Source organism: Daktulosphaira vitifoliae, unplaced genomic scaffold, assembly GCF_025091365.1.
Source record: "Daktulosphaira vitifoliae isolate Bord-2020 unplaced genomic scaffold, ASM2509136v1 Scaffold_1, whole genome shotgun sequence".
NCBI classification, from domain to species: domain Eukaryota; kingdom Metazoa; phylum Arthropoda; class Insecta; order Hemiptera; family Phylloxeridae; genus Daktulosphaira; species Daktulosphaira vitifoliae.
The window spans coordinates 45,636,128-45,656,158 of NW_026099572.1; the positions used below are offsets into that span (position 1 = coordinate 45,636,128).

The 20,031-nt window shown below is 24.9% G+C and overlaps 1 protein-coding gene across 8 annotated transcripts in view; it reads left to right on the forward strand.

The window, feature by feature from the left end:
- Nucleotides 1–20,031, forward strand: part of LOC126899357 (pentatricopeptide repeat-containing protein 2-like) — a 68,525-nt gene that overhangs the window by 44,349 nt on the left and 4,145 nt on the right. For 3 of the 8 annotated variants that reach the window (XM_050674231.1, XM_050674259.1, XM_050674277.1), the window contains exons 3-8: nucleotides 6,660–6,689; nucleotides 9,563–9,610; nucleotides 15,382–15,411; nucleotides 19,171–19,203; nucleotides 19,336–19,392; nucleotides 19,762–19,812. In XM_050674231.1, the coding sequence (XP_050530188.1) occupies nucleotides 6,660–6,689; nucleotides 9,563–9,610; nucleotides 15,382–15,411; nucleotides 19,171–19,203; nucleotides 19,336–19,392; nucleotides 19,762–19,812 (249 nt within the window). Of the gene's footprint in view, nucleotides 1–2,703; nucleotides 2,896–4,387; nucleotides 4,415–6,659; nucleotides 6,690–9,562; nucleotides 9,611–15,381; nucleotides 15,412–19,170; nucleotides 19,204–19,335; nucleotides 19,393–19,761; nucleotides 19,813–20,031 lie in introns of those variants that run through there. The other 5 variants (XM_050674240.1, XM_050674256.1, XM_050674268.1 and 2 more) reach the window with 5 other exon arrangements.

Genomic DNA, 20,031 nt, shown 5'->3' on the forward strand with positions numbered 1-20,031 from the left:
TTCGCACGTATACGCATTTTGTGTTGCCTATCCGTCGCGGAGATTCTCGATCATTATATAGTAACTACATAAAGTATTTAAAATTTAATGTTTTATTTCAGATTTTTTAATAAAAATTAAAAGGGGAAGTTCTTTTTTGTTATTTTTATATGAAATTTTTATAAACAAAAAAAATTTGTTTATAATTATTAATNTATTTTTATATGAAATTTTTATAAACAAAAAAAATTTGTTTATAATTATTAATATGCACTCGGTTACTGGAAAAAATAAACCTAATAATTTTCCAAGAGCATATTTAAAGATTTCCCTTTAAAATTTTTTTACTCCCTAATTTTATTGTTTTTAACTACTGAGTGGACTAATTAAAAAATTATTTAAGTCTTCCAAATTATTAATAGCACGAAGTTGTTTCCCTCTTAATTAGGAAATACCTATGTAATGCTCTTTTAAATAAAACCTAAATTAATCTAAGTTATGTCAACATGCTCCATTAAAAAGTCTAGCATAGGGCAAGATGACGAATTTTAATTCGTTTTGTTATTTAATTTTTAAAATTTTTAAATCTTAATATATAATAAAACATTGAAAAATTTAAATAATGGACTGTTTATTAATTGGTCTAAATACAGGGTCATCACTATTTAATGAAGTAGTAGATTTTTTATTGTAATTGATAATTTGTTGATAATTTCTTTTAGATATGTGTATTTTTTCAATTTTTTCAATTGTGAAATATTTTTTATGTTCATTTCTTATACCGTATAATGGTATCAATTGTAATAAATCAAAAAGAAAAATAGGTTTGAAATATTATAGAAAATAAAATAAAATAGTAATTCGTAATAGTACATTATAATCAAGATTTACCACTGAAATTAGTTTGTGATGCTTCAGATTATGGTGTGGGAACAACTTTAATGCAAGTGTACCCTGAGGGGGAACAAAAACCGGTGGCCTCTATTTTTAGGATATTAAATAGTTTAGAAAAAAAATGTAGTAATACATAAAGAAGCGTTAACTATAGTATGGAGTGTCAAAAAGTGTGTCCAATATTTTGGGTAAAAAAATTATTTTAGAATCAGATCATAGGCCATTATTGGTTCTAATTAGAGAGAGAAAAGGTATTTCTACTATAGCTTCAGGTAATATATAAAGATATGCTTTGTTTTTATCGAATTTAACTATGAACTAAAATATATAAAGGTAATAAAAATAAAATTGCTAATGTGTCATTATAATTATGCGATAAATATGTGAGGATTCAGAATGATCATTCTTAGTAGATTAAAGAAAAGGTTCTTAGAAAGCAATATGTAGGTCCTACTTTTGGAGGCTACAATTGGATATAAAAATTGATAGTTATGTTAAAAGTAGCAATTCTTATTAAGGAAGTAGAACATCAAATATTATACAGTAAAAGGAGGGTACCGTGGAATATAAATATAAAGTAGTAATTTCCTATAGAATGTTATTTAAAAACAAACTAACAAACTAAAAAAAATTAACTTCCTAGATGTAAGATTAAACGTTTAAGAGAAATATTAACACCAACTAAAACCTAACTTAACCGTGATTAATCTATGAATATTTGTAAATATCCCAAAATACCTCAACTTAGTTTTAAATATAAAACAGATAATTATATATGAGAAGCTCTAGTTTGGGACCCCGGAGGTTGTTCATGATAACAGGTGTTTTCTTTGAAACTTTGTTTTATTTTTAATATCCCATTGAAATCTGTGTCTATATATTTTCGTGCCGTGGAGCATACGACACTACATATCCAATGATCAGGGTGCATTTAGATTTTTTTATTCTACATGAGAGAAATTTTTTGATTTTGACAGATATATTTACTAAATAGCCTGAGATGATAGAAATGAGAAATATCAATAAATAAATATGTTTTTAGAATATTATTTACATTAGATATTAGAAAATTCACCAAGGTAGACGAAAAATATGAAAATAACGTTCGATTTTTAATGAATAGTAAAAGATAAACATTATTTGTCTCTTTTAATTATTATGAACTTAACTGCTATTTAATAAAAAAGGACATTATAAAAAAAAAACAAGGAAAACCCCATTTTTGGAAAAATTACTAAGCGTGTTCAGATTTTTAAATTTTTTTTCAAAAAATATACTAGATGACGTTATTTTTAGAAATTTATTGACAAAGCTTGGAAGATTTTTATNGATGACGTTATTTTTAGAAATTTATTGACAAAGCTTGGAAGACTTTAACTGCTTACTAACGACAGAATTTACTAATTTGTTATGAATAAATATGTTATTTTTTTTCAAGACTTTACATTTAAAATGTAAATTTCATTTGAGCCTGTGTTTTTAATTAAAACTATTATAATGTACAACTATTAAATATTAAAATAAAATTTTATAAATTATACTAAACTACCTTACTTTAATAATTTTAATAGTTGGGATAAACATTTTACATTAAAAACATATTTTTACTAAAACTATTGTGAAAATATTAGAATAATGCGTCATTTTATATATTATAACGAAAAACATTGTAATAAATAACATTATTCTAAATATANTCATTTTATATATTATAACGAAAAACATTGTAATAAATAACATTATTCTAAATATATTATTAAAATCATGATAAAAAATTATAACGTTTATTTGATTATGGATGGATAAACGTATATAATAACATTTGAACACGACAAAATTAGATATATTAAATTTTAATTTAAACATATTATCTCGTTTTTACCTTAAAGTATATTCTTCTAATCTTTTGATTATTTTTCATAAAATAGTATACAATGCTTTTATTACACACACATTTTTTATTTTTATGTTTTTATTTCATAAAACCGTCAGTCAGCACGATAACAAAAAAATTATGGCAAAGTAAGTCAATTGAAATATATAAATGAAAATATAATTTTAGGNATTATGGCAAAGTAAGTCAATTGAAATATATAAATGAAAATATAATTTTAGGTAATTCATATGTTTCGAAGTATTAAATGTATTATGTGTAAAATTAATTTATCATAATATAAACAAACCTGAGTTTTGATAAACAACTTTTTCAAAAATATCATAACAATTTTGAATAATCTCTAAAAATTAAGTGTTTATAAATTAAAAAATATTCTATTTCCAAATAAAATGAAAAAACGACTAAGTCATAGTGAATAAAAATCTTAAGTAGAATGTATTTTGAAATTACTGATAGAACTGAATATGATTGGAAAAAACTTTGTATGGGATGACTTTTTATAAAAAGGGACATACATAAATATGAAAAACATAAAAAATTAATGACTAAATTGTGTTTTTAAACGTCGCCAAATTATTCAAATATCATATTTTTCTTTTTTACTAAAAATTTCAAATTTAAAACAAATTTTAATATTTTTTCATATTTATATTTATTTGATTCTTAGAAAAAATTTGAAATAAAATTAAAGTGCTAATATTTTCGTAAAAATATACCAAAAAATTTTATTTAGATTAATAAAATTTGATAGCTATTCAAAAATAGATAAATAGATATTGAAAATTGATTAAAAAAGATTAAAGATAAATAAATCTTTATTGGAATGTATCGGTAGTGATAAAATTTAAAAGAATACCTAATAAATAGTTAAAAATAAATCTATTGAATTTATTTAAAAATAATAATTTAAATTGCTCCACCATAAGATTATTGTGCGACTTTACACTATTTCTTTTTAGCTTTGATATGAAGCTGAGAAGGTATTAATTTTACTATGATGTGTTTTTTTTTGTGCTGTTACCACTTTTTCTCAGCTTTCACCGAACCGATTTCTTTCAAAGATACGCCAAAAGATCACAAATCATATCTAGTCAAAGACATTATCCTCACAAGTTAAAAACATTTCCCTCATTACCCGTAAATAGGGGAAATCTCCAAAAAATTACAAATTTAAAAATCCCTAATTTTCGACATTTTTTCAATTTTTCTTACTTAAAATTACCATAACTATTTTAAAAATGATTAAATCAAGATCATTCTTTTTTTTATATATGCATGATGTCTTTACATATCATTTGGTATTTTTTTTATAAATCTGATCTTTAACCTGTCCACAAGAGAGGATTTAAAATGACAACTAGTTCACAAAAAATTCACTTTTCAACCTAACTTTTGAAAGTGTTCAAAGCTTGATAAGCTTAGCCTCATAAATATAATGTATCTGAAACAAAATTTGGAGATAGGTAGGCCCTATAGACTACCCTTTCTGGTTTTGGTTATTGAAAATGTTTAGATTCCGATTTTATAATCAGTTGCTTACAGTTTTACTATTATAATAATTGTTTATAGCATTTAAAATAATTTTAAATGTTTCTGATTGATATTTTTTCATTACAGATGTAGGCTATAAGATACATTTAACAAGTAAGTTTTACCAATGAATTAAAATACCAAACAAAGAGGAATTACTAAAATGATTAGAATATTTTTTTCTTATTTTTTAAGAAAATAATAATTCTTGTTATATAGAGAAGACGTAAAAACCTATACGACTAGGTGGAACAAAATCAAACCTTGATTTCTAGACAATGAATAATACGCATTTACGACTGAACTATAAAGGCTGTTTTAACTGAAATTATATTCATATAACTTGCGTTACTACTATTACCATTATTTAAAAAAAATTTATAAATTAATATGTGCTTTAATTTTTATTTGATCTATTTAACTAAAAAATCAAATTAATAAAAACAAAAATAAATATGTAACATGAAGTTATAAATTAAATTTAGTAATAGTAGAATACAGTAGAGTATTGAGTTATTATTATTATAGAGTACAGTATTGAGATATTTTTGAGTTTAGTATTGATTAATATTTGACTGTTATTAAAATCATTATCATAAAACGCTATGATGTGTATTACTACATTGAAAAACAATTTAATATATCCAGTGCCGAATTGTAAAAAAGGCCCACCGAGATTATTTTTATATTTACAAAAAGGGTCTAAATCTCAAATTATTAATAATTTTATCCTACTTTTTAAAAAATTCTCTCTCTCTCTCTCTCTCTTTGATACTTTTTTCGTGTTTTTTATGAATTTAAAATTCATTTAAAATTATTTAGTTATTCAAATGAAGTAAACACAAAAAAATATATTGTAATATTAATAACATAACAAGTAACATTGACGATATAAATCGCTATAGACTTAAAAATTCTTTGACACTTCCCTAAACCTAAAGGATTTTGACTATTTATAAATAAACTGTACTTATTATTTTAATTTATTTTATAAAATACGTGACTCGTATATTAATACATATAATATTAGAGAGGAAATCAAAGGCTAGAGGTTTTGAGATCAGCTTTTGAAGGAAAAGGATTAAGAATAAGTATGAATAAGACAGAGTGTACATAATACGAGTTAGACAAAGGAGAACACGAGATAAGTGAAATAAGGAGATCAGTGACAATAAGCAAGGACATGATAAGAGAGGTAGAAAGTTTCAAGTATTTTGGATCAGTTGTGCAAACGAATGGTGGTATTGATTAGGATGTAAGACACAGGATTAATTAAGGGTTAGAAAAGTTGAGAAAAGCGTCTAGTTATGTGATAAGAGAATTCCAATGAGGCTGAAAGATAATTTCTATAAGACTGTAGTGAAACTAACTATGATGTATGGTTCAGTGTTGGGCGGTTGACTAGAAAATAAAGCAGAGAATGAATATAGCAGAGATTAAAATACTTAGATGGATAAATGGAGTAACTAGAGAAAATAATAACGAACATATCAGAGGGAGTATAAGTGTTGCGTCAATCGTGAATAAGTTAAGAGAAAATATACTTGGATGGTTTGTTAATGTTATAAGAAGAAAGGAATAAAAATCTGTAAGTACAGTTATGAAAATTAATTTTGAGGGAAGAAGACATAGAGGAAAACCAAAAAAAAGATGGAGGAATACTGCTGAATACGATATGAGGATGACTGATGTGTACGTTGATGATGTGGGAGATCGTGTCAAGTGGAAATTTAGGATAATGTTGGCCATCCCCAATTATTTGGGATAAAGGTGAGGAAAATTACGATGTGTCATATCTTAAGCTAGTATTATATTGATAATAATTGTTTTACCACGTATAATTTTATAAATACGTAGAAGTGACTATATCAATCATAAAATGTAGGTATAAATATTTACGAGGGTATGATGATTAAACCAAGAAAATCTCTTTGGGCCTAGCCTATCTAAAATCTACTAAAACTCCATAATTTTTTAAGTTAATTACTCACAGTGGACCAATCACCGGAACGATTTTTTGTTTTCAATCATCTATTACATTAAATAAGCTTTAATTCGAAATAATTTAGAATGATGAAAGTATTCTGTTATTATGAAATATTACCAAGTTGGTCATTTTCTTTGAAAAGTATATGATTTTTTCTTTATCACAAATCTTAGCTATTCATCGAAGTTAATAAAAAAAAAATCTCAATCGTTTATAATTATACTATTTATTTATACTAAATGAATTATTCAATGAATGAATTCAAATAAACAAAATAAACTTTATTCGTGTTGAAAATGAAAATAATATCTTTAGTATGACATATATTTAATAATTTTACTAAAACCTAATGGTTCCTATGTTCGATTACAGATGAAATACTTGAAAAGGTGATAACCAAAGGTAATATTTATTATAAAATCTGTACATTTCCATTGCAAGCATAAAATTTTCAAATAATGTTTATTTATTATATTTCTACATTATTGTTAATTCGTAAATGGACTGTAAAAATAAAAAATCATAAACAGAGTGCAATGCTCTTTACCTTGTGTAAAATAAATCGTATGTCGTTGAAGCCCAACTGTACGAGTAACCTACGCTGGTTTAAACAAGTAATATTATATGTGTTTTGTCATGTAGTTTAATTTGTTAATATTGCACAATAGCCCTCAACATGTCGCAGTGTCCTCAGAGCATTGACAGCACATAACAGTAAGGCACTCGCTTTGTACCCTAGATGTGTATCGACCACAGCAGTGCGCCTACAACGCCTACTAGAAAACGAAAATAAAGCTTAATCACTTATTTCCGATTATATTAATTACACGCAGGTGACTTTACACAGTTAGTTTACATATTTATTTAAATATTATTGTATCAAAAAGGAAACAACTCTAATATCTTAATTTAAGGCAATAAAAGTTCAATAAAACAATACACAAAAAGAAAACTTAATGTCTTAAACATACCACGCGAAAAGAGATTACCTTAGGTGTTCCCGAGGTCCTCTCTCCTCTCCCTTACAATTTATTCCATTTTGTCTTATATACTAAAATATTTTGTTTTTCTTCTCTTTACGAATACAACATTAATAATACAATTAAAAAATGTTTATAAATATTTACTTCCTGGTCTAGTAACAATAATTCAGGAAATTACAATGAAGTCAATCATTACAAAAATGTTTTACTTCCAGCTTTAAATAATAGACTATATTATATTAAGTAACATTAGATCAGGAAATTATAATTAAACCAAACATTACAAAAATGTTATACTTTCAGCTTTACAAATAATGACCTATATTACAGTATTTATAATTGTTCTAAATGTTAAGCCTGTTGACTTCAATCTATACTATTGTAATATTTATGTATTTGTCAGTCGCAGACAAATATATTCTATACAACAAAAACAAACTTAGTTATTTAGTGAATATTCAACAAATAAAATGATTTTATTTAAAGAATTAAATTAATACAAAAACAACTTTGTAATAAAATAATAAAAATGATAAATTTTGATGAGGTATAAAAATATTAAGTATAATATATTCATAGACCAAAATATTAGCTCCATTTTTAAAGTTAAAATCCACAATGCCTCCATTTATTAATAAATAAATTTAGTTACATTCAAGTAACATATTAAGATAAAATATAACTCTAAAACATTTGTAAACTGGAAAACATAAAATTGGATAATAAGTTAGATTTTATTTAAAAAAGACTATATCTCTAACTTTGTATGAAATTATATATTAGTTAGTAAATTCAAGACCATTATACAATAATGTAAAATATAATAAATCAATAGCTATTTTTATAGATTTTTCCTAAGAGTATACCCAATAATATTCTAGAAAAAGATTTTTACAAAAATTTTACAACACTATTTAAGTATATTTATGTGTATCATAAATAATTATAAAGTTATTTGAGTTATTGTTGGTTGCAATGGATTTACTAATTCGCACGTTTGTGTTTTAAAATTTCAACCGTTCTGTGAGCAATTAATTTTTTTTATGCACACGCACAGATTTCTTATTAGGATACATTTTTAAGCATGCACATTTTGATTTAAATTTTAAATTATTATCATTGATAAAATTTTTTTTTTTTGAAATTGTGTTAGAATATGTGCAATACCATTGTACATTAATTATTCGCACAGCTAAATAAAAAAAATTTACATGTACATTTTCACAACAGTACTGTTTGGAAACATTTTAAATATATTAATTTATCATAAAAATCAGGATTTATCTATGTCAACTGTGCTATACAATGTCATATTACAGTAACCAACATTCTAAGGAAAGTTGACTTTTTTTATAGTAAAAAGACAAAATTCCAGTATTTGGAGTAAAAACTTGTTAAATTATTCTATAATTAATCTGTAACATTAAAATAATTATTTTAGATGTTACGACACAATAGGAAACAGAATTATACCTGTCAAAATTTTAACATTTATTGTCCAGTTAAATTTTAAAAAAATCAGATAATTTGTTTTGACGTTGTACAGCTTAACTCTTGTTAAATTAAAGGAACTTAATTGAATCAATTTTTTGTTTATAATTTATCTAATTTCTTAAAAATAATGTTATGTGTAACATTATCATTAAATATTATGTTAGAAGTGATAATTATGAGTAGTCATTTTTCCATTATTTAAAAATATATTAATGAAAATATTCAGTGAATATTTTACTGAAAAAATTTTAATCATAAAAATACTTATATTATATTTTTATTCAAATTAAAAAAAATTTCATACATTTATGTTATTTTTTTAGTTATTCTCTGTTTATTACTTGTTTTTTTCTATTTAATAACTAGGTATATAATTGTTTACCTTTTGATTATCGATGTATTAATATTTTTTAAAGTCGATTTCTTAATATTTGCTTTTTAGCAAAAAATATTCTTTAACATTCTTACCGAAGTAAAAAAATTTATTTTGAATACATCCCTGGTGAATGCCTCAGTAAACAAATGTCAAACTTTTTTTATATTTTCCGATTTTAATAATTATAATTTTACTGTATTTTCATTACAATGATTCAGAATTACTATTTTTCCTGTAAAATACTTATCGTGCCCTAATATTCTTCTTATTTTTAATATTATAATTTGATAATTTTTATGCAATCATGCAAAGATTATACATTATACAAAGATTAAGAAAATTATACATGAAGAATAACGTGTAACATCCTATTTAATAAAAAGTTAAACAATTTTTAATCCATTAATATTTTTTTTTTTTAGAAATTTTTTATAAAAAGTTTAATAGTTATATTAAATATGTTACGCGTGGTAAGTATATAAAACATATATATATATATATATATGTATAAAATGATTCTATTTAAGTTTATATGCCTCATAAACTTTTACATAATATTACACATACAAAACTATAGTTTTGTCAAATATCAGTAGATTATAAAACTTTTGAAAAAATATTTGAATTCAGTATGTCATTTCAAATGTGACAAAAAGGTACTCCCTAATGTATATTTTGTAAATATTTCATTGGAATTTCAACTTTGATGTGCCAACGATGTGTTGCAATGACGTTAATATATTTATCATCTACATAATCATGATAAGGTGTTACGATTTGTTGTTACGCGAGAATAAACTGTGCATTACATCAAGCCGGCTCATAGACGGCATTATGTGTATACACTCACCCCATTCTTTTCCCCTATTACTCGTTATAATGCACTGTTCATCACTTAAATTGTCATCTTTTGACAAATCTTGATTAAAAATATTTTTAATAATTTCCGGTACTATTTCAAAATTCGTTGATCCCTACTCTGAAGGCTAACTGAAACGTTGCCATCGCACTGTCGTTAAAATGTCGATGGTTTGCCAAACTTTAATCACGAAGTCAGAATTTGATCTACTTAAGTCTGGGAATAGCAAGTTTTGTTGAGTGCACTGTAACAAATGGTGTTTTAGCTTCGATGCGAAGCTGAGAAGGTATTAATTTTACTATGATGTGTTTTTTTTTTTGTGTCTGTGAATGCTCAATCTCAGATCTCGCTAGACCCATTTTTATGAACAATACGCCAAAAGATCACAAATCATATCTAGTCAAAGACATTATCCTCACAAGTTAAAAACATTTCCCTCATTACCCGTAAATAGGGGAAATCTCCAAAAAAATTACAAATTTAAAAATCCCTAATTTTCGACATTTTTTCAATTTTTTTTACTTAAAATTACCATAACTTTTTTAAAAATGACCGAATCAATATAATTTATTTTAATATATACCTTAGGTATTTACTTATCTTTTAATATATTTTTGTGAGCATTTGACCCCTACCCAGCCCACAGAAAGGGTTTCAAAATGTCTTTACCTATTATTTGGTATATTTTTTTTATACTTTACCTGCACACTGAGGGGATTTAAAATGATAAATTCTTCACAAAAAATTAACTTTTCAACTTAACTTTTGAAAATGTTCCGGGAAGACACTTTTATATATACCTTAAATTAAAGCTTATGTAATATACTTTAATTGAAAAAAAAAAATTGACCTCTGGACTTGTCTTCATGGTGAAAATGACTACCGTATGCAAAAATTTTCTATTTTTGTGTTAAAATTCTGAGTTTTGTATTTTATTTTATTTTAAAATACCTGACAAGAGGAGTACACTGATTTTCATAATTATTATATAAATCAAATTAATATAGCATAAAAATTTAACTTATTTTACTATATAAATTACATAATATTATTATTATGTAATAATATAATTTTTTTTACTTTTTTTAAGTCGATAAAAATAACTTTGAAATTTGAACTAGTATAAATTGCTATTTTTTCACTCGCCAGAAGCGACGTACGTTTGCCTAATTGGTAACACTTGAATCTGACGCGCTTGAGGTATAAGGTTCCAACACGCGTATGGCAAGAAGTTTTTTGCATTTATTCCTTAATTCTTTTTAAGTTAGAATAAATTTTTAACTCCTTTGATTTTTATCTCATTTTTTTTTTTTTATTTTATTTATAACATTTTATACAGGCAAAGCCCAAAATATATATAACAGTCATCATAAACATCATTAATAAAAATTAGTAAGAAACAAGTAACAAAAGAAAATTTATGTATACATTGATCCAAAATATAAATTAAAACAACATAAACGAGGCTTAATTAAAATAAATCGAAAGCTGGATCATTATTAGCTAACCGCATAAGGCGAATCATTGGGGCGGGAGTCAAGGAAATGAGAAGTGGTAGGAGGGATGAGAAATGTTGTGTTAGAAAGAATGGGTAGTGCGAAGAGGGATTTTAAATCTTAGAAGGCTAAGAAGTTGGCTAGAGTCTATTTTGTTGGATAGGAGGTTATTTATTTAGGAAGAAGAGGTTTGAATTGTGGCGTCGATCGGCAAGGCTGGAGAGATGTAGGGTAAATAGGACAGGGGAGTAATCATGAGGAGTATAAGGGATATTGAGGCGTAATGCTGACAAGTTTAAACATTTTCTTTGGACCCTTTCTAATGATTTGCTTGCGTAAGCCGTTTGGGGATCCCAAAAAACAGAGCCGTATTCTAAGATGGGGCGAACAAGGAAGGTGTAGAGAGTTTTAAGAGGGTTGGATAATTTAAATTCTTGAGTAATACGGGAGATGAAACCAAGGAGCTTGACGGCTTTACAGGAAATATGTTGGATGTGTTTGTTTGGAGAAAGATTGTGAGTGAGAATAAACCCAAAATCACGTAATGACTCAAAGGAACAAATTAAAGGAATGTTTTTAATAGAATAAAGAAACACAATGTGAGAATTCCGACGGAAGAATGACATGATTGAGCATTTATTAATATTGAGAGAGAGGCCAAGGGATTCACTCTAGTTAGTAAACCGCAATAGATCTTCTTGTAGTAAGTGACAGTCAGATAAGGAATTGATACGGAGGAAAAGTTTCATGGCGTCAGCAAATACCAGTAATTTAGAATAACGGAGGACTGATGGTGCAGAATTGATGAAAAGAGCAGAAGAGGAGAAAGAATTACACCTTAGGGTACTCCAGAAGATGTATAGAATATATCGGAGGTCGAATGGGAAGTTGAAATAAAATATTGACGATCAAATAAATAAGAGTGAACCCAAATTTAGATACAATAACTTCAATAAAGATCAAGGATCCCATCACTGTAGTCCGCCCCTTGCGATAAGAAATTTCTTGTTCATATTAAAATTATTTTACTATATTTTAGGTTTTAGTTTCGATACAAAGCTGAGAAAGTATTTTTTTGGTGATTATCATTTACTTTCTCTGCTCTAATTTGACCTACTCTTTCCAACGATACGTCAAATTATTATAATTAGTTAATTAATAGTAGAAGATATTACCCTCCAAAATTGAAAAAATTTCCATTTTATCAAATAAAAAGTTACTTAGTTCACATTTTCCGTATAGACAATTTTAATCATTAATGTCTAATGTTTTTAAATTATATATTTTCGAATTATGTATATGATAATAAGTACCAACAATAAAATTAAATAATTTTACTTTGATATTTATTAATTTCAACTTAAAAGGATTAACAAATTAAATATGTCATTTTCCTTATTGTTAACGTATTACTAATCTAAATCATTATTAATTTAAAACAATTTTTTTTTATATGTAAATACTTATTTTTTAATAATAAGTAATAATATTAAAACTTAGAAATGATAGAAAAAGTCTAATTGCAGATTTAAAAATAGCGCGAAAAGTTTCTTTAGAAAAGTATATTTTTTATTTCTGATAAAATTTCCTTATAGTAATGTATAAAACTTATAACTTTGTTAACTGCTATAATTTTATCAAAGATAACCAAATCAATATAATTTTTTTTTATATAGATGCATGATGTCTTTATTTATCATTTGGTATATTTTTTTTATAAATCTAATACTTTACCTGCCCACAGGGGGGATTCAAAATGACAACTTTTTTTTTTTAGTTGAAGTAAAAATCATTAAAATTAATTAAGTTCTGAATATTTCAATTGTAGAATCTTTTTAAATACCAAAGTTACTTAGAAATGATTACTATTATTTCTATTTCAGTTATTTATTACAATAAAAATGCACAAAAATATTGAGCTTTTTTAATAAATTTACTATAAATAGTAATTATAAAATTTCTTAATCTTAAAAATATAATTTATTTCATTCTCATAAAATTTTAAATTTAATGATGTCAATTTCAAATTGCAATTAAGCTAAAAAAGTTATAGCAACATAATGATTTTTTTTTATATAAACTTTCACAAACTTAATCAAAAATTTTTCATCAACTTTAAAGGACCAAAAAAAAGGTTAAAAATGGAATTTTAGACTAATTATTTTTAACATATAAAAAATCAAGTGAAAATATGTGAAAACAATTTTTTTTCTTTTAATTATTATTTTATATGTAATTAGTAATCATATCAAAAATTAGAAGTGATAAAAAAAGTCTAATTTCAGATTTGAAAATGGAACGAAAAGTTGATTTAAAAAAGTACATTTTTGATTCTGATGAAAGTTGCTTGTAGTCCAGTGTATTCATTTATAGAAACAGTTTTTATTGAAAAATATTGCATTAAGCCCTTTAAATGTGTATACACGTTTAAGTGAAGCCATATATAACTACTTTATTATTTTTATAATTTCTCCGTATAAATTATAATATTAAATTATTGAATAACAATTTCATACTAAATTTAATTACTAAAATTATTATTTATTCATATATAATAATTATAAATAAAATAACTAATCGTGATAAAATTAAGGGGAAAAGAGTTATTGTTGTTTTTGAAATAATCTACCAATTTCTTAAAATTAAACACTATTTACAGATTGGCATCGAAGCGTTTCTTAATATAGTGATTTTAATCACTGTCAGATATCATTTATACTTGTTCCAACTATGCCACGTCCATATTGTGCCGCCACTCCACTGTGCTACAATTTTTTTTTTATAAATTATTATTTTTTTCATAAATTCCCGCTATTGTTAATAATATAAAATTATGTATTATTGCATCAGCTAATCCTGTTTCTTGTTCTTAATTTTATGGAGTTTAAAAGTGTGCTATTTTTGTGTTAAAATTTTTGATTTTATATTTTATATTTTTAACTTAATAATACCATAATTTTTTGAAAAATGTATGGATCAATATAATTTTTTTTTTAAATACTTCATATATACAACTTTCACCCAAATTAATTTTTTTAATTTATACAGGAGAAGTGTAAAACTTTAAACACTTGTATAGAAAGTAGAACTTTTTCAACAAAGTTCGTATATTGTGTGTCAAATTGATTTTTTTTTTATTTGCCACGTCCACTCTGTGTCTCGACTTCACTGTGCTACCGTTTTTTTTTTTTTTTTAGTTTTTTATAAATGTATTTTTGGTAGTCATGATACAAGTATTCTTGAATTATAGATTACAAAAAGTGATGCATTTATGAAAATATGGTGAAATAGTGCATATTTTTCTGGGGTGCCCAAATGCCTTGTAAGCTATCACACTTGAATCACTATCTAAATTCAGTCGCTTACTTGGGGTGTGTTTCCTCTATTTTTTAGCGGTGATTCCATGCTTGATGACCGGCGGGTAATCAAAGACGTTCATTATACTTCTTATTATAAAATTGTGGTGTAATTAATTGCCTACTAGTTTTTTTTACCGTTCGGTTTTCTGTCTGGTATTAACTTAAATTGTTTTTTTTATTATCTAATATACTCCCCTTAATATATCCTAACCACAAAATTTTTTTCCTCCATCTTTCGTCTTCAATGGACTCGTGTATTTTATAATTATTTCCCTTCAAAAATCATATTCCTCTAGTTTATGAGGTATGAGCAATGACCTTCTATTTAGTAGTATCTTAATTTAATTATGACACTAAAATTAAACAATTTAATTTTGTTTTTATTTTTATTATTCTTAAAAATATATAATCAACTTCAATGTTTAATTTTCATGTGTCATATCATTTAATTTTATAATTTTATATAACAAAAAAATATAATTTTATTTATATATAACAAAAAAATACAAAATGTTAAATGTTTATAGAATCCTTGGAAAAGACGTTCGTAAGACATGGTAAAATGATATTTTGTTTTTTTATTAGCCCAAAATGTTTTAAGTATACACAGTAGCAAATTTTATATGGAGTGAAAGGTCTTAGAATCATTAGACAACTATCAGCATATTCTTTTTATAATTTACGGAATTAAATTCTGCTCAGCATTTAATTTTTTCAAATAGCGTGATTCTTTTATCAATTTTTTCAAAAGGTAACATGCATAATTAATTAACTTATTTATTAGATACCGATCTAATTAAAAAAATGACTGGTCCATAAAAACTTTTGGGAGAGTATTTTAGAAGTTAATATTAATTTAAAGTATTAACTGAAGTTGAGGCACTGCTATTTTTATCACTAATCATTTCTCAGACGTACTCTTTATCCAAGCTAGATATAAATATATCAATAAATTCTCTAATAGTGTTTTAAAACTTGTTATTGGCCATTTTTTATTTTATAAGCTAGTTAAATATGTATAGTGCCACTTGAAACATAATGTTGACATATAAATGAATCTAAACGGATGAATATAAAAAATACTTCATGACTAATAAATTGAAAAATACATTTATCTAAAAAAAACTGAAGAGAAAATAATTATTTATTTTTCAATAAAATAAGTGGTTCATAATAAAAAAAAACCATTTTGTATATTAAGATTTGTTTTTACGAAGTATTGTACCGCCCTGGTACAATTAGGGCGATTGTGCTGGCGAATTAGGCTCTAATCGCCTCATACAGATTTTTTTTAAAAGTGTCAAAAATTAATTAAGGTCTTATTAAAAAGAGTTTAAAAAACCGTCACAGTATACATCACATAATTAAAAATAATATTTTAAGGCATAAAATAAATGTTCATAAAAAATAATCAATCTCTAAACTAAATTGAATTTTGATTAAATGATACATATATTATCTTTTTACTATTATTAATATGTATATTATATTAAGTTTAAAATATACTTAAAATATTAATTTAAATCTAAAAAATACTTAACTTAAAAAGCCATTAAAATTGCTATAAAGTCGCGGAAACATATTTTGGGAATAATGTTACCATTGTAACATATACTGAAACCCCAACCGATATATACTCTCTTAGTGACCCTAGTGATCTTATCACCCATTAATGTTATCACTAAGTGATGTTAACTAGTCGATTGTCTTATATTGCTAGTCTAAATATGTGTAATAATGATTTTTTCTGTGGGGCTAAATCGCAATTATTTAAATTATTTTTATTTTTAAACATTTCTATTACCTCCCTTGTATTAAGTTCTTTGAATTATTTACATTTTTAAATAGTTCTAATGGAGCTAGAAAATCGAGTGATTATATGTCAATAAATATTTATCAAAGATATTTTATCATCTTGTTTTTAAATATTTCTTAAGTGTTTTTTAATCTTGATCACTATATTTCTATTAGTTTGTTCTTTTTTTAGCTTCGATGTGAAGCGGAGAAGGTATTAATTTTACTATGATGTGTTTTTTTTTTTTTTTATGTCTGTTGCCACTTTTTCTCAGCTCTCACTGGACCGATTTCTTTCAAAAATACGTCAAAAGATCACAAATCGTATCTAGTTGAAGACATTACCCTTAAAAATTGAAAAAAATTCCCTCGTTCCCCGCAAATGGGGGAAATATCCAAAAAAATTACAAATTTAAAAATCGCAAATTTTCGAAATTTTTTCACTTTCTTTTCTTAAAACTTCCATAACTTTTTGAAAAATCAACAAATTAACATAATTTTTTTTTATACTAAAACCTTAGATATTTACCTTTCATTTGATATCATTTTTTTGAAAATGTTCCGGAAATACTGCGTCCTTCAAACATATATCAAATTAAAGATTATTTTATATACTACTAAATGAAAAAAAAAATTTGTCCCGACACTTTTTCTTCTACATTTAAACGGCTGCCGTAATTAAAAAAACGCTATTTTTGCGTTAAAATTTTCGATTTTCGATTTTTAATTTTCAACTTAAAAATGCTATAACTTTTTGAAAAATGTATATATCAGCACAATTTTTTTTTTCTAAATACATTATAAGTACATCTTTCATTTGACATACTTTTTATTAAAATTGGACAATTTCCCCTTATATAGGGGGCGTTCAAAACTTAAAATATTGTAAAAAACATAGATCTTTTTCAACTGAACTTTTGAAAATGTTCCGGAAATACTGCGTCCTTTAAACATATATCAAATCAAAGGTTATGTTATATACTATCAAATGAAAAAAAAAAATTTGTCCCGACATCTTATCTTCTATGTGCAAATGGCTGTCGAAAATTTAAAAAAAAATGTAATGTTTGCGATAAAAATTACATTTTATCGGGATGTTTTTTGTACTTAAAACTGCCATAACTTTTTCAAAAATGAACAAATAAAAATAATATTTCCTTATATTGAAACCTTAGATATTTACCTTTCATTTGATATAATTTTTTTTGAAAATCTAACACTTATTCTGTTCACTGGGGGGATTTAAAATAGTAACTTTTTTACAAAAATTAATTTTTTCAACTTAATTTTTGAAAATGTTCCGGAAAGACTGCGTCCTTTAAACATATATCAAATTAAAGCTTATTTTATGTACTACAAAATGAAAAAAAAAAATTTGTCCCGACACTTTTTTTTCTACATTTAAACGGCTGCCGTAGTTAAAAAAACACTATTTTTGTGTTAAAATTTTCGATTTTCGATTTTTAATTTTCAACTTAAAAATGCTATAACTTTTTGAAAAATGTATATATCAGCACAATTTTTGTTTTCTAAATACATTATAAGTACATCTTTCATTTGACATACTTTTTATTAAAATTGGACAATTTCCCCTTATATAGGAGGCGTTCAAATGTTGAAATATTGTAAAAAATATAGAACTTTTTCAACTTAACTTTTGAAAGTGTTCCGGAAATACTGCGTCCTTTAAACATATATAAAATTAAAGCTTATTATATGTACTATAAAATAAAAAAAAAAAATTTGTCCCGACGATCTATCTTCTATGTGCAAATGGCTGTCGAAAATTAAAAAAAAATGTAATGTTTGCGATAAATATTACCTTTTATCGGAATGTTTTTTGTGCTTAAAACTGTCATAACTTTTTCAAAAATTAACAAATAAAAATAATATTTTCTTGTATTGAAACCTTAGATATTTCCCTTTCATTTGATATAATTTTTTTTGAAAATCTAACACTTATTCTGTTCACTGGGGGGATTTAAAATAGTAACTTTTTTACAAAAATGAACTTTTTCAACTTAATTTTTGAAAATGTTCCGGAAATACTGCGTCCTTCAAACATATATAAAATTAAAGCTTATTTTATGTACTACAAAATGAAAAAAAAAAATTTGTCCCGACGACCTATCTTTTATACGCAAATGGCTGCCGTATTCAAAAATATGCTATTTTTGTATTCAAATTATGGGTTTTGTATTTTATTTTAATAGAAGTTGATGTTAATTTTGCAATTATCCATCAATTTTTTAAAATTAAACACTATCTACAGATTTGCATCGAAGCGTTTCTTATGATAGTGATTTTAATCACTGTCAGATTNTTCTTATGATAGTGATTTTAATCACTATCAGATTAAATCTATCTGGACCCAACTATGCAATGTCTCCACTATGCCGCGACCCCACTGTGCTACCGTTTTTTAGTTTTAAATTATTATTTATATATATTATTAATTTTAATTATATTAGTCCCAAGTGATCAATTATTATTAAATGTATATTATAATATTTATCACATAGATTTATCATACATTTCGAAATTAAATAATGCAGGTAATAACGAATTATATATTTTTCTAATTAATAAACATAATTTATTTATTAATACATAAATGTATAATAGAATCAAGTATTGTAGCTGTCTCAAATATAACATTATTTAATTATCTAATCTTTTTTTGTTAGATGAAAATCTTTATATCTATGATGGTGAAGAAAATTTGATTTACCATTTTATCAAATGTAATTAATTAAAAATATTTAAATACATATTATAATGTAATGAATTCAACTAACATACTTTATTTTTTTTACACTTTTTACTGCCCATTGAGGCCAATAGCGGTCTTCTCTAAAAGGAAGTTTCTTAAATATATAACTACGAGATAGGTGGTTAGTCAATCGCCAGAGAGTAGGATCGAAACTCCAATGACTAAACTTAGGTTTCGTTCAGCAAATGGAGACACTCGTGACCTAGTCTCGAACCCGAGACAGTGTGCAACATGCATTGTGCGTTATCGATCTGCCACATCATCCCACCAACCATATACTTAATAAGCAAACTAATTTTTTAATTTTAATATTAAAATAAACAAAATTCACGTTTTTTAGATAAAAATCTCTCTATTGATGACGTTAATGAAAATTGTAAAGAGAAAAACGGTAAGTAAATTAGTAAATACTTTGTTGATTACCGAATTCTTACCTTTTGTTTATTTGGATGAATGAAGGAAGAGGAGTTAACTCATTTAAATATCTAAATAATTACAATTTTACCCTCAAAAACCCAGCACAGGGGGGTCGCGGCACAGTGGTGACGTGGCATAGTTGGATCAAGTATAATGATATCTGACAGTGATTAAAATCACTATCAAAAAAAAA